Source organism: Hydractinia symbiolongicarpus, chromosome 7 (genome assembly GCF_029227915.1).
Source record: "Hydractinia symbiolongicarpus strain clone_291-10 chromosome 7, HSymV2.1, whole genome shotgun sequence".
Lineage (NCBI taxonomy): Eukaryota > Metazoa > Cnidaria > Hydrozoa > Anthoathecata > Hydractiniidae > Hydractinia > Hydractinia symbiolongicarpus.
The window spans coordinates 14,408,176-14,422,839 of record NC_079881.1 but is presented as its reverse complement, the minus strand read 5'-3'; the positions used below and the strand labels follow the sequence as shown (position 1 = coordinate 14,422,839).

At 34.9% G+C, this 14,664-nt stretch overlaps 1 protein-coding gene across 10 annotated transcripts in view; it reads right to left on the bottom strand.

Moving 5' to 3' along the window:
* Window positions 1-992: 992 nt before the first annotated feature.
* The window catches only part of LOC130648972 (DNA-directed RNA polymerases I and III subunit RPAC2-like), a 55,793-nt gene continuing 42,121 nt past the window's right edge, over window positions 993-14,664 (bottom strand). For 9 of the 10 annotated variants that reach the window (XM_057455141.1, XM_057455142.1, XM_057455138.1 and 6 more), the window contains one exon: window positions 9,837-10,370. In XM_057455141.1, coding sequence (XP_057311124.1) covers window positions 9,949-10,368 — 420 coding nt within the window. In that variant the 5' untranslated portion in view covers window positions 10,369-10,370 and the 3' untranslated portion in view covers window positions 9,837-9,948. Of the gene's footprint in view, window positions 2,006-9,836; window positions 10,371-14,664 lie in introns of those variants that run through there. The other variant, XM_057455137.1, reaches the window with a different exon arrangement.

The following is a 14,664-nucleotide window of genomic DNA, read 5'->3' as shown; positions in this document are numbered from 1 at the left end:
ATTTTCTTTACATACACCCGACTATAACGGTTTGCCCGAGATTTACGAGAATTCTCACAATTTCGGTTTTTATCGAACAAATTGCTTTTACTCAGCGACCGATCAAAAATGATACCATTTTTAAAAACTACAGATCTGATGCTTTTCCATAGTGAAAACTGCATTTCAAATTCGTCCGGAAGTGAGTTTACGGTGGGATAATATCTTTATCAACATTCGCCTATACAGGTTATCCGGAATTTACGGCAATTCGCGCTTTTTCGGTTGCGGCGATCAAACTGCTTTCACGAAACATCTGATCAAAAATAATTCCAATTTTAAAAATTAGAAGTGTATGCATTTCAGGGGTGAAAACCGCATTTGAAATCGGTCCAGAAGTGAGTTTACTGCAGGATACTTTCTTTATTTACACTCGACAACACCGGTTTGTCCGGGATTTACGGGAATTCTCGCAATTTTGGATTTCAGTGATCAAATTGCTTTCACTCAGTATTTGATTAAAATGATACAACTTTTAAAAACTCCAAGTCTCATGCGTTTTCGTGGTAAAAATCGCATTACAAGTCGGTCCGGAAGTGAATTTACTGCGAGGTCCTTTCTTTATATATACTCGACTACATTGGTTTCTCGCAATTTCGGTTTTCAGCGATCAAACTGCTTTCACTCAGCGTCTGATCAAAAATTATAACATTTTTAAAAACTACAGGTCTCATGCTTTTCGTTGAGGAAGCTGAATTTCAAATCGGTCCGAAAGTGAGTTTACTGCCGGATACTTTCCTTATATACATTTCGTCCGGGATTTACGGCAATTCGCGCATTTTCGGTATCCTGCGATCAAACTGCTTTCACTCGACGTCTCATCAAATATGATATCATTTTTGGCAACTACAGGTATCGTGCATTTTAGTGGTAATCACCGCATTTCAAAAATTGGTCGGAAAGTGAAATATAATTTAGCTAGCTAGCAAGTACTTCCTGAAGAGAACTTTTGTTAGATAGTTAGTAGTTTCACACATTCGTAGAAATGTGTGATTTGGTATGGGCTGCGGTCTGTCATGGTGGTAACGAAAAGTTGAAAGGGGCGCGAATAGTATCAAAATCAAAGCCACCACAAATAGCGCGCTATATTGACCAAAAGTTTTTGTTTATGTGTTGTTTTTTTTGCGTAGCAGCGTTTTTTGTTGTTTTCTTATTATCGTCTAGCTTTATATAGTATACCCACAATAACGAAATCAGTAGATATCTATTCGAATTTTGAGAAATCTCGCATCAAATGAGGGTGTTCATTGTCTTGAAATAATTGTTTTGATTAACTATATGTTGACAACGTTATCATGTTCGAAATTGACTCGAGTTGTGTGCTCTTCAGGCATATCTCAGTTATCGAAAAATAGTCACAACTTTTAAAATGATTCAATTTATTATCATCTCCTTCTCTAAGTTTGTGCCTTAATATTTTATACCAAATTTTATCATTGCATATTTTATATTTTAATAAATACATTTTAATTATTTATCATCATAGTGTTGTGTGAGTGTTCAAACCGCTTCAGTTCTTGTTGTTTTTACATGAGACTTAAAATTCGATTGACAATATTATATGTTAAAACTTGGACATCATGTGTATGTGTACAAATTAAAACAACATTTTACGACGTTTCGAGTGTCATACACCCATTTTCAAGTAAAAAAAAAAATTATACAACAGGTCTATATAAACAAGAACATTGCCATAGATACAAGATATATAAACATAATCAATACAATATTTAAGTATAAAGTATGTATACAATACGAATGTGTGATCAAACCGGACGGTTTTCTTAAGTCTAGATTTCAAATCCAGTTTATGGAAGTTTTTATTTTGTGGCGTTCTGAATCCAATGGATAAAAAACAATGTAGACATCTTCAGATTATAACAGCCTGCTTTAGATGTATATTTGGATGTAAACGAAGTATATAATTCTCTGTTATCAAGATAAATCTTTAGTGGAGTTACGGGTCCTAAATTAATTAGAAATGAAGTTTTTTATGATTGGTAGTAGTCTTTTATGATTGGTTTAATTGTTAAAGTCTTGCTTCATAAATATTCAGCAATCTTGAAATTTGTGATGAGCTAAATTTTAGAAAAATATTTTGTTTACAAAAGGCTTCAGATAGCTTACAAAAGTTTTCGAACATTCTGTTATGTGAAAGAGCAAAACTATTGTATACTAAGAGAATTTTTGGGAGAACTAATTTTTAAAACACTTTTAAATTTAAGTTCCCATCTTTTTTCAAAACAGAATTTGAGAAGATTTGAGGACTTTTAAGGAGATTTTTGTGATATTTGAGGGAGCTTTTGGTAACAAAATTGAGGAGATTTGAGGAGAAAAACTTGCATTTGTAAAAATGAAGGAACACAGACTGGCATTTCAATATTTTCTTACAAAAGATAACTAAGAAACTTTGCTTAAAATACAAGCACAACAAAAAAAAGTAATGTTTGCAGGCCACAGCAACCACAAATTGTGGTGATACAAAATGAATAATATAAAAACTCAAATTTTTTTTTAGGAGATTTGAGAAGAAAACCTAGATTTCATTTGAGGAGAATTCAGGAGATCTTTGGAATTTAAGGAGACTTTGGGAGTTATGAGAAGGCATGGGAACCCTGTTATATCAATTTTGACAGTATATCAATTTTCAAAGATACATGTGCAAAAAACATTAAGAACAATTTTCATTATTGAAATATTTCTAAGTGTTTTGTTAGGGTTTAAATAAAAATTTGTACCATGTTTGATTGGTACAACTCAGTTTCACATTTGCTAATTTTTTGAACGCACTATCTCACAGATAGAAAATAAAATAAATCTTTCAAAATAAAATAAAATTCTGTTGCAGGACACCCATCAAAAAAAAGTCACCGAATGCCAGCTAACAGCGGGTAGGTTGATTTTACCTGCCCCTGTATGAATACAGTTAAGGTAGTTATGAAATTCAGGGATTTCTCAGACACTAGATCCCTTCTTTCCCAAGTTTAATAATTACATTCTCTTTTCTTAAATAAATTCATCAATTTTAAGTTAATATTTGATAAATATTTGCAAATAGGGTGCCAAGAAATATACGTATTTTTGGGAATCCGATTTCAAACAAATATTGCAAGTTTTTGAAAGAAATTTAATTAAGGAACAAAGAAATAAAGTTTCTAATGCTCTCTAAATTTGCAAATTTTACTATGAAAAGTTAAGCTAGCTAGCTAGCTAATAGCTAAATGTATAAAAATACCAAGCTAAAATATGTAAAGCTAGATGTCATCAACACGTCTACATTAGGCATTTGATCACCTACTACGTGCTAAACAAGGTACAAACCTTGTTACCTAGCTGCCCCTATTTTTCTTAATGTACAACGCGTCACCATGAACTAGTCAAAACCAAATGTTTTTTAATAAATTTATAACAAGTTTTGTTGTTTACAAATATAATAGACCACGGCTCAATGCGCAATTTTAATCTTGACCTGAAAAAGTGCTAAGGAAAAAAGTCGTAATAATTATGCGAAAATGTAAAAACCAATAATATTTCAATATCCGGTCAACGATACCAGGGTATTTTTCGACGTAAAAAAACTTAGGGACGACGGTGGGGTTACATGAACTTTTAACAAAAAGTGAATATGTCATTGAGAATTTCTTATGAAAATCTTTCAGGAAAGTCTAACTTTTAAAAGTACCGTGGGATCCCATCAACATCTGTTTCGGCATCAGATTTCAACATATATATTCTGAATCTTTATCCGATTGTTCAAATTACAGACGCTCTTACCAATAAGGAGACTAAATGTAAATCAGGCAGTTCCACGAGTCCAGACGGGCGGCCATCGGTCTAGTCTTTTCAACCTCAAGGGACGGCGATGAATTAAGTCGTTTTCCAGAGCGCCAGGCCCTAAGAAAGCTGCCAAGTATGGGGACAGGCATTTAAAGCGTCTAATATGGCCTTTTACGGCCTAATAGGGAGACTACACGTGAACCACGAGATTCCACGAGCCCAAACAAGTGGCTATCGCTGTATTCCTTCCAATCTCAATAAACTACTAAGCATTAAGTCGTTTTCCGGAGCGCCAGGCTCTAAGAACGCTGCTAACTAAGTGCAGAGGCCTTTAAAGCGTCTAATATGGCCTTTTACGGCCTAATAGGGAGACTACACGTGAACCACGTGGTTCCACTAGCCCAGACATGTGGCTATCGCTCTATTCCCACCAATCTCAATGGACTACCATGTATTAAGGCGTTTTCGTGGACTCCAGGCTTTAAGAACGCTGCTAACTACGTGGACAGGCCTTTAAATTGTGTAATATTGCCTTTTTCGACCTAATAAGGGGACTACACGTAAATCACGGAGTTCCACGAGTCTAGCTAAATGGCCATCGAACTATTCCTTTTAATGTCAATGGTCTACGATGCATTAGGTCGTCTTCCTGAGCGCCAGGCCCAGTTGTCAACTATGTGGAAAGGCCTTTAAACCGTCTAATATGGCCTTTTACGCTCTAATAAGAAGACTACACGTGAGCCACCAGGTTCCACGAGCCTAGACAAGTGGCCATCGCTGTACTCGTTCCACTCTCAATAAAGTCGTCGTCGTAAGTCGTTTTTCTGAGCGCCAGGCTCTAAGAACGCTGCTAACTGCCAAGACAGGCCTTTAAATCGTGCAATATGGCCTTTTACGGACCAATAAGAAGACTAAATGTAAATCGGGCAGTTCCACGAGTCCAGACGGGCGGCCATCGGTCTAGTCTTTTCAACCTCAATGGACGACGATGTATTATGTCGTTTTCCTGAGCGCCAGGCTCTAAGAACGCTGCTAAGTACGTGGACAGGCCTTTGAAGCGTGTAATATGGCCTTTTACGGGTAGCCTGAAAAAATAACCGTCAAAATGGCTAAAACTGTGAGGAACCATGTTATTCAAAAAAATGCAGCTTATAACAAAATTGTACGCTGACCAAAAAGAAGACGTGGTTCTTGTGTCTTTTTTGGTAAAATCTTCTGTAACTGTTGCACAGCCGAAAAGAAAGAATGCGAAGACTCTACTGTTCTAAAGAAGTAGATACTTTGTAATCGATGGCTAAGGGTAGTTTATTTTGAAAGATAGAATAGAACATACTTATAATTTTATTTGTTTCTTTTCATCTTGGAGGAAAGAATACGGAAGGAGAAACAACTTTATTTCTGTACGCTTTAAATGTATTGAATTTTCTATTGTTTTTAATTTTAAAAGAATCAGTGCGTGAGGTGCTTGACCGAGTCTTTTTCGCAAAAAATGATCAAATTCCATATTCTCCTTTAATAGGGGCTAACTTTTTTCTATTGAAATCTGACTGTAACACGCTGCAGGCACGTGATATTTGTATGGAAAGTGTGTCTAATATAAGTCGGTAAACATTGCTGTTAAAAACTTCAACAATACGTTTGGAAATAAGCGTTTAACCATGATATTAACCTATTTTTACAGGCTTGAGTATACCACTTTGATTAATGTTTATTCTAACTAAAGAAATAACTTCTTATAACAGAACGTCGTTTTAAAACGAGACATAAACTTTTTCTTTTTGTTTACAAAAGTGTCGAGCATGTGCTTCTTCGCTAATTATGTTAACAAAAGAACAAAAGAAATTTTACCGATTTCAATATGGCTTTTTGTTTTGATAATATCAAATTCATCATCAAATTATTTAATTGTTTTTATAACCAATCATAGTTGCGAATTGATATTCACGAATAATTTAGTCACACAACCGCCAAAATTTCAAATTCACCGTTCCCGTAAAAGAGAGTTTTCGCAATGCATTGTGGTAAATGTAGTCAAAAACATAAACAATCATGGAGGCGTCAGGAGAAAAAACACTTAATACAGATATTTTATCAGCTTGTTCAACACCTAAAAACAGCTTTTTTCAAAGCTTTACTTCACCAAACAACATCGAAGTTTTCTTAGACAATTTATCTACAGATTTCACCGTAGAGAATGCTACAAACATTGGGAATTTGCCAGGAACTTCAACAACAAACGCTGCAGCTGGGGGAGGATTTACATGTTGTGTACCTTTATGTTACAACAACTCAAAAAGAAACAGAGAATTGTCGTTTTACGTCATTCCAAAAGATGAAGGTTTAAGAAAGACTTGGCTTTCAAAAATAAGTAGAAAAAACTTTAAACCAACATCAGGCCATAGAGTATGCTCTGCTCATTTTGAAGGTGGTAAAAAAACGTACATGAACAATATTCCAACGATTGTACCAAAAACTATAGCACCTACACCGGTTAAAAAAAGAAACACCATGACTAGTCTTGGTTTAAAAAGAAAGCTACCTTCCCCTGAAAAACCTAAAGATCCTGAGCTGACTGTAGAGGAGGCATTACAGCAAGAGATTCAAAAATTGGAAGCCACCATAGCTAATATGAAAGTTGAAATAACAAAAAAAGAAAACTCATTATTAGCAGAGATAAATTCTTTACAAACAGAAGTTGATGAAAATAAATTTACAGTGGACAGATTTAAATACAACACTGCACATTTTAAATTTTACACTGGTTTTGAAAGCTACGAAATGTTTAAACTTGTACTTGAATATTTACAACCAGCTGCTGACTCTCTAATATACTGGGGATCAAATACTAACATTGAAAACACAAAAACCTATAATGGTAAACGTGGGCGATCCAGAGCTACAACAGCTGAAACAGAATTTTTTATGATTCTTATTAGACTTCGCTGTGGATTTCCTATTGAAGACATGGCAATACGATTTAACATGTCGACTAGTAATGTAAGTCGAATATTCATTACTTGGATAGACTTTTTGCACACTCAACTGAGAGTACTTCCTATATGGGCTTCAAAAAAAACAGTAGCAGAGACAATGCCAAAATGTTTTAAAGATTTATATCCCACAACACGTGTTATAATAGACTGTACAGAAATATTTACAGAGATGCCTTCTTCATACCGCAGCCAATCAGCTACTTTTTCCAGCTATAAACATCACAACACTGCTAAAGGATTGGTAGGGATTGCACCAAGTGGAGCAGTTACATTCGTATCTGATTTATATGCTGGAAGAAGTAGTGACCAAAAAATTACTCGACACAGTGGAATTTTAAATTTATTAGAACATGGTGACTCGTTAATGGCTGATCGAGGATTCGATATTGAAGAGGATTTACCTGATGGAGTAACTCTTAATATACCTGCGTTTCTAAAAGGTAAAACACAACTAGATTTGGGAGAAGAACTTGAAACTAGAAGAATTGCTTCTGTAAGAGTTCATGTGGAGAGAGCAATTAATCGAGTTAAAAACTTTAGAATTTTACAGTCAATATTTCCATTGTCAATGGCACCTGATTTAAATAAAGTCTGGGTAATTTGCTGTTATTTAGTCAATTTTCTTCCACCACTTATAGCACAGAATGAGGAATAAACAATATATATATACGAATATAAAATGTATATAAAAATATATATGCTATGTATCTTTAAATATTTTGTTGGACATAAAGTCAAAATAAAATTTTGTCAGACATGGTAACCAATTCGTGTTCCATTTTTCACTCTCAAACTTTAAAGTTTCAATGTGCATAAATTTTTCAGTATAAACTATAAAATCCAATTCACTAATTCCAGTTACTGCCATGACACCTTGGCACTGAAAATAATATATGTGACTCCGTTTAAGTTTGGGTTCTTCATCACACATTTGCAAAAAAAAACTTTTGTCGCCACATGCTTCTTCGATCGTCAAATCTTTTTTTGAAAAAGGGCATTTAACTTCAATTGCTTTTGTTTCGCTAACAATTCCATCTGGACTGCAACCCAACCAAGGCCATTTAGGATTTATAAAAAAACCACATTTTTCCACAGTAACTTCTTTTGCTAATTCATATTTTTTTACTGCAATACTTTCCGTAGAAATTCCATAATTACAGGCTTCTGAAAAAAAAGACTTATTTTGACACAAAATCTTTTTCAACAATGAAGTTGGAAAGACCCCTTTACGCCTGTTTATTACACTTCCAAAATTAGATGCAGTTAACCTTTTTTTTCGTTCTGCAAACCACGCTTTGCTATTAGATTGCTTTATCGTTTTCTCTTCAATATTCTTAATTTCTTTGCATGTTACACTCAAATGATTTTTCACGAAATTAAGATTAAGCTCTGTCAGCAGGGTACTTTCAATATCAAAATTAAAGTTTTCAATGAGTGCATTAATATGTTTTCTAACTGGTGCATTTTCCTCTGCTTCCATCTCACAGTTTGTCACAGATGTTGTGAAAAAAGAGCAAGGCTCATAGTCATTTCCTTGTAGCAAAGTAGCCATTGTTACTCCTTGTTTAAGTTTTAATAAGTTCCCACTAAGCTGCTTCATTTTTTCACTTGATGGTTCTCTTGCAAATAACGGTGTCGAACAGTGCTTTCGGTCACCAGTAACTATTGGTCTTTTGCGACTTTTATTTTTGTCCTTTTCAAAATCAGCCTTTTCAAACTGCAAGTTTGAAAATAAAATAGCCTCAGAGTTCGCAGCTTCACCAGGTACATGCCACTGTTGCAAAACATCTGTACATACTTTATCATCAGGAACACTTTTCAGTTCTAGTTCCCTGTAATCTACAAGCTGGTAAAGGACTGCAGCGACATGCTTACAACAACCCCCTGCTCCAGCTTTGCAGTTGCATTTAGCATATAAAACATCTCCAGATTTTTGACAAAGGTGAATGTACACGCTGTATTGAATTTTCTTCATGGAGGCTGTTACCAGGCATTTAACAATAAACAAACTTGTATTTGCAACAATATTTGGTTTTACTCTGACCTTCTTCACGAAATGCTCTTTAAATAACCTGTATCCCAGAATTTTGTGCTTAATTGCACCTCTAGATTTATTATCCACTTCTAAAGTATCTTCTACCATATACTTTTGTAGTTTTTTATGAGAAATGGCAGGCAAAAGAGATAAGTCTTTGGACCATTCTTTTATACTACAGGTCAGTTCCTCTTCTTCGTCTCTTTCAATTTCCTGATTTGAAATTTCTCTGAAAACTGGCCTTGATACCGTGCTAGAGCTTTGAGAAAAGCTAGGCTCAAGGGCAGTATCATTATCCGTAAAAAATATACTTAAATCTTCATTAAAATCCATTATAAGTTGTCGTTTCACTATCCTTCCCTCAAATAAGCCTTTTTCTACTTTGTTTTGTTAAACACTTGATTAATCTATTACAGAGATAAAGTTTTTACAAAGAGCTATGATCATGGAGATAATTATTTTGTAACAAAACATGATTACTCTCCACAATATATTGCTACGGTTATTTAATTGTTACACGCAAGCAATTTTTTTTAATTTCGGTTTTTTTTCTTGACTTCAAGTACCACAATGCATTGCGCATCTCACTCTTTATGGGAACGGTGAATTAAGTTTCTATACAGACACCTGCTAGAACCTCACGCAGTGTTTCAATAGAATTAAAAGAGTTGTTTCTCCTTCCGTATTCTTTCCTCCAAGTTTTCATATGAGAAAACTGGGAGGTGACAAACGAAGGAAGTAAAATATACAAACGCTTGTGGAAGTGGAGATTTCGTTTATGGAATTTTTCTTATATTTCACCGATCTGACAATAATTGAAAAATATCGCGGCGACAAATTTTCGCGGATGGCTACTTTCTAGATTTTCGCGGGGACTCAATTTCAATTGAAACATTCAGCCTGATACGAAGAAAATAATGTTATATAGCAGCGACATACACCCACCCACTCACCCCCTATCAGAAAAAAATCAGAAAATAATAAAACAAAAATTTTGCTTTTTGACTACAATCCATGTTCTTTCACTCGGAGATTACAAAAAACTTAATATGGAATGCTGATTAACGCCGAGTTGAACTTCACACAAGCTTAATCATTATTACTTTAATTTTCTTGGCCATCCTCCTCTTCTTCTTCATCCTCATCATCTTCTTCATCTTCTTCATTTTCCTTTGTTACATCTTCGTCCACTTTTCCTTCCTTGAATTCCATTACCGAATTTTTGAACGTGTTTAACACATAATTGCAAACCTTTTGCAGTTCAACAAACGAGGCTTTCAACACTTCCTTGCACGGTTTTTCTCGAGTTTGGATGCGAAGGTTAATCTTCTCTTCAGAAGGATGTGGTACGCTATAACCGCAGTACTCAACTGCAGCATTTTTCATTAGAACATAACGTAGGGAATTTCCCAATGTATGATCTTCGTGGTGCAAAACGTACGTTAGACAAGTACGGTCTTCCTCGTGATTTGAGGCGACAACCTCAATACGATGAATTGATTTGTTGGGAATTAATTCATTCATATCTAAACAAGAACGAAATAAGAAAAACCATCCAGTTTTATCATAAACTTGGATTATTACAAGATAGCGGAGAATTGAAAGCTAGGTGTCAGTTATCAGTACGCCAAATTAAAATATCCCGGAAATTTCGGGGATATGCAGTCGTTGTTGTTTTCCGAACTTTAAACGCATGTCTAGGGATCGATGAAGTAGGCTGAAACGTTCCATTAATCACATAAATTTAAAAATATAAATATATATAAATAAATAGTCATATTAATCATATATAATCGGTGTAAAAATAAAAAATGATGATTATTTTGTCAGCACAAATGGACCAACTGGCTAAAGTATAACTCTAGTAAAAAAGCCAATAAGTACGTCCCCTATTTTTTCTAGGTTTTTTGTTGCGTTGTTTTTTCTTGAGATTTGATCATGTGCAGATCAAGGCAACACACAGGCTAGCTCTGTTTTGTATAAAAAAAACTTGGAAGTAATTTCTGCAATAACCATGGAGTAGCTATATTAATACCTGACTGATAGATAGCTACACGAAAACCTGTATCTATGACATGCCAAATATCTGATCGACCCTTATTCAGTAACCTGTTACAGTATTAAAAAAATATTTACTTTTGCTATCAAGCCACCATCAATGCATTTTAATTCTCTTTAATAATAGAAGAAGAAAAGTTTGTGAATTAAGTTTCCGATTTAGTTCGTTGCTCTAATAAGCCTATTGACATATCTGTTCCGCAAGTTTATTATGAATATTTTATTTTTCACAGCGTGTTTTTGTTGAGAAGAAGACTTTACCACAAGATTTTAACCTTTTAGTGAGCTTTATTTCCATATTTTCTAAAATTATGGATACAGATAAAATAATAAGAGGCTAGTAGTAGTAAGGGTGTGGCAGGAAAACGAAAATATTCTCGTGGATTGCAGTGCGCAGCTTTTGGACGTAACAGTACGTACTACGACAAAAACGGAAGTAGAACCCCATTTTATTTTTTTAAATTCCCCATGCAAAATCCAGAGAAAAGTGCATGGTATAGCTTGATCAAGCGTCAAGATGTTAAAGATGGATTCTCTGTTACCAAAAACACATATCTATGTCACCTTCACTTCAGAGAAGACCAATATAAAAGGAACCCAACCAGCTGGAGATTGCATAAGGGAATTAAACCATCATTGAACTATACATCAGTTTTACTTCCACTAAACCATCTAGACCTCCAAGAAATCGCAGTTCCTCCTTATCAACTGAACACTTGATTTCAACATCTAATATTGAAGATAATAGCAGTGTTTTACTTTCACCACATTTTTCACCTGTTAGTTTTACTGACCCAATTTGAGAAAGTTCAATTTCTGAAGACAACACAGAATCAAGTATTGAGGCAGGGACACAGACAGAATTTTCATTTGTTCACACTGCCTATGTTTTAAACGATGACAGAAATGAGTATACAACAGCTCATGATCAATCAATCATATGCCAAGTTTCATTCAACACAAAATTCCTTAGTCAATATATGTATACTTAAGGAGAAAATGGAAGATGACATCAAGAAATTTTCCAATAATATTGTTGTGCTAAAAAATAAAGTTATGGATCTTAACAAGGAAATCAATTCATACCAGAGCAACGCATTTTCCTTAGAAACAATAAAAAGTGATCCACGTGCAGTAAAATGTTACACTGTTTTTCCCAAACTATGAGTCACTGTTATCAGTTTTTTCATACTTGGAACCAAAATTACGTCGTATCCACTATTGGTCTGGTCCAAAGTCTTAAGATATTGTCATTCCAACCTGGTCGTAAACGTTCACTGTCTTTATTGGATGAGTTTTTTATTGTCTCAGTACGTTTGAAGGTTGGTTTGTTTGTTGATGATATTGCTGATCGTTTTAAGGTATCTTCTTGTCACATCTCAAGAAAACTTACCACTTGGATAAACTTTCTTTATTATGAACTTCCTCTGCTGTTCCCATTTCCTTCTCAACAGATGGTTCGAAAATACATGCCTAACCAATTTCGAGAGTGTCCCACAACACGTGTTATCATTGATGTAACTGAAGTTTCTATACAAACCCCTTCTTCTATGGCATCACAGTCACAAACGTGGTCACAGTATAAACATCATAACACTTGGAAACCCTTGGTGGGGATATCCCCAAATGGAAGTGTCACGTTTGTATCAAAGTTATGATACTGGTCGAGTAAGTGACAAAGAACTAACGAAAAAGTCTGGAATTTTGTCTCTATTAACTTGTGGTGATAATGTAATGGCTGATAGTGGTTTTGACATATCAGACATTCTTCCTGATGGTGTAACTTTGAATATTCTACCATATAAAGGTCAGCGAGACAAGCTTACAGCAGAAGAAACTAAAGAAACTGCTAGGATTGCTGCTGTCAGAATACATGTGAAAAGAGGAATTGTTAAAGTCAAATGTTATCACATTTTGGATGGAATAATCCCTTTGTCGATATGAACCCATCAAGTTATTTGTTTACATATGATCAACCAATGAAAATACATAGTTTTTACGGAAGAACCAATTAATTTTTGTGAAAATAAAGTTTCATCAGCTACCTCCTTGTAGCGTTTTTTACCATAAGCGTTAAGGATTGTTGTTTCAACCACCATGTAAGTATAATTTCTTCCTATCTGCAACTCTCTGTGTAAAATACTCAGGAAATACACCTCTTCTGTAAAAACGACTCAACCCAGGTAACATTTTAGAAGACCAGTGTTTTTCATCAAAAAATATTTTCTCGACATATAAGGGCTCCTTATTCCCAAGCCATACGACGAAGTCGATGTGGTTTAGTTGAGAACAAAATAGTTGACCCTGTAACTAATAGTAATATTTGTGGGAAGTTGATAACGACATTTTGCCATTTTTATCTCTTAAGAAAAACCTCTTATCTTTTAGAGTTTGCTCCACGTTATATTTCGAAAAAGGGGCATTTTATTTCAACTCCCCACTTTTGACCAGAGTGGATGTTAACCATCGAGAGTTGCTCCTAAATATGGATAATCTTTGGAAAGAAGCAATCCAACACTGTCAACATGAATGTTTTTATCCTGAAACGATGATTTATATAACTTCAGCACATGATTTTCGTATTGCTTACCATGCCATGTTGCATTTGTGTTGAAGGAACTATAAAGCATTGCTTTCGACAGTGTTCATGCATGCCATGTAGAAGTTTGATGCTGTTATTTTTAACAAACGGTGTTTACGCCACTGACTGGATGAACTTTGTCCACTTGTACTTTTCTCAATTTTGTATGTTTTTGATTGAGAAACAGAAAGGGATGAAGCATAATGATCCATCATATCCTCGAATCCTCTTTTAGTGATGTCATAGTGATCATTGAAAGAGCAAGGTGTTTCATTTGAAGTCATTACAGTCTCAGATGTCACAACATGGTCAGGATTGGTGTCTAAACTAACCAATTTCCCTTGTACCTTTTGAACAGCTCCTTTGGCTATTGGTTTACGCCATGGAACAAAAAAAAGCAACATTGCTCCAAACAAGCAGAAAGGTCTTGCTTAAGTTAATTCAAGTGTGTATTATTAATCTGTCTGTCGTCTTCAGTGGATCATACAAGTTTGTTCTTGGCTTTAAAATTTGAGATGGGTTACTACCAAACTTTATCTTATCTATCAATACCTCCTCTATCGGTACATCATTGGACAAGTCAGGTGGTACATTCCATTCTCCAATCCAAAGAGCACACCACCTACATGATTACAATGGTCAAACCCGCCAAGACCAGTACCAGCCGGATAGGTGCAAGCAGCAGCTGCAACATCACTAGTAGTGGAACATAGTTTTACAATGACCATGCACAATTTATTTCTCATGGACGCCTTCATTTTAACATCAAAATAACAGTGTGTAATGTTGAGGCAGTTTCAATATTTTTTATAAAACCTTCTTGAAAGAATTGAAATGACTTAAGCCTTTTGTACTGTGGACTTTTAAGAAGAATATGTTTGTATTTAACAGTTCTTATTACAAGATAATTGTACAGTTGAATGGTGGTGTTTTACTGAGATCTTGGCTCCATGGGACCTTATGACACTCTCCCTTTATAATACCATAAGTATTGCGATCTTCTTCAGAACATGTAGGGATATTAACAGTGTTCCTATTATTTGTTACGCGACAGAATACAGCATAAACTTGAAGGATAAGGTCAGCTTTTTTGCCAGATGTTTTCTCCTTATAAACAAACAAAATCTTTTTTAATTCGGCAACACGCAACGATCCGAAGTCTTCCAAACCATTAACTGTTT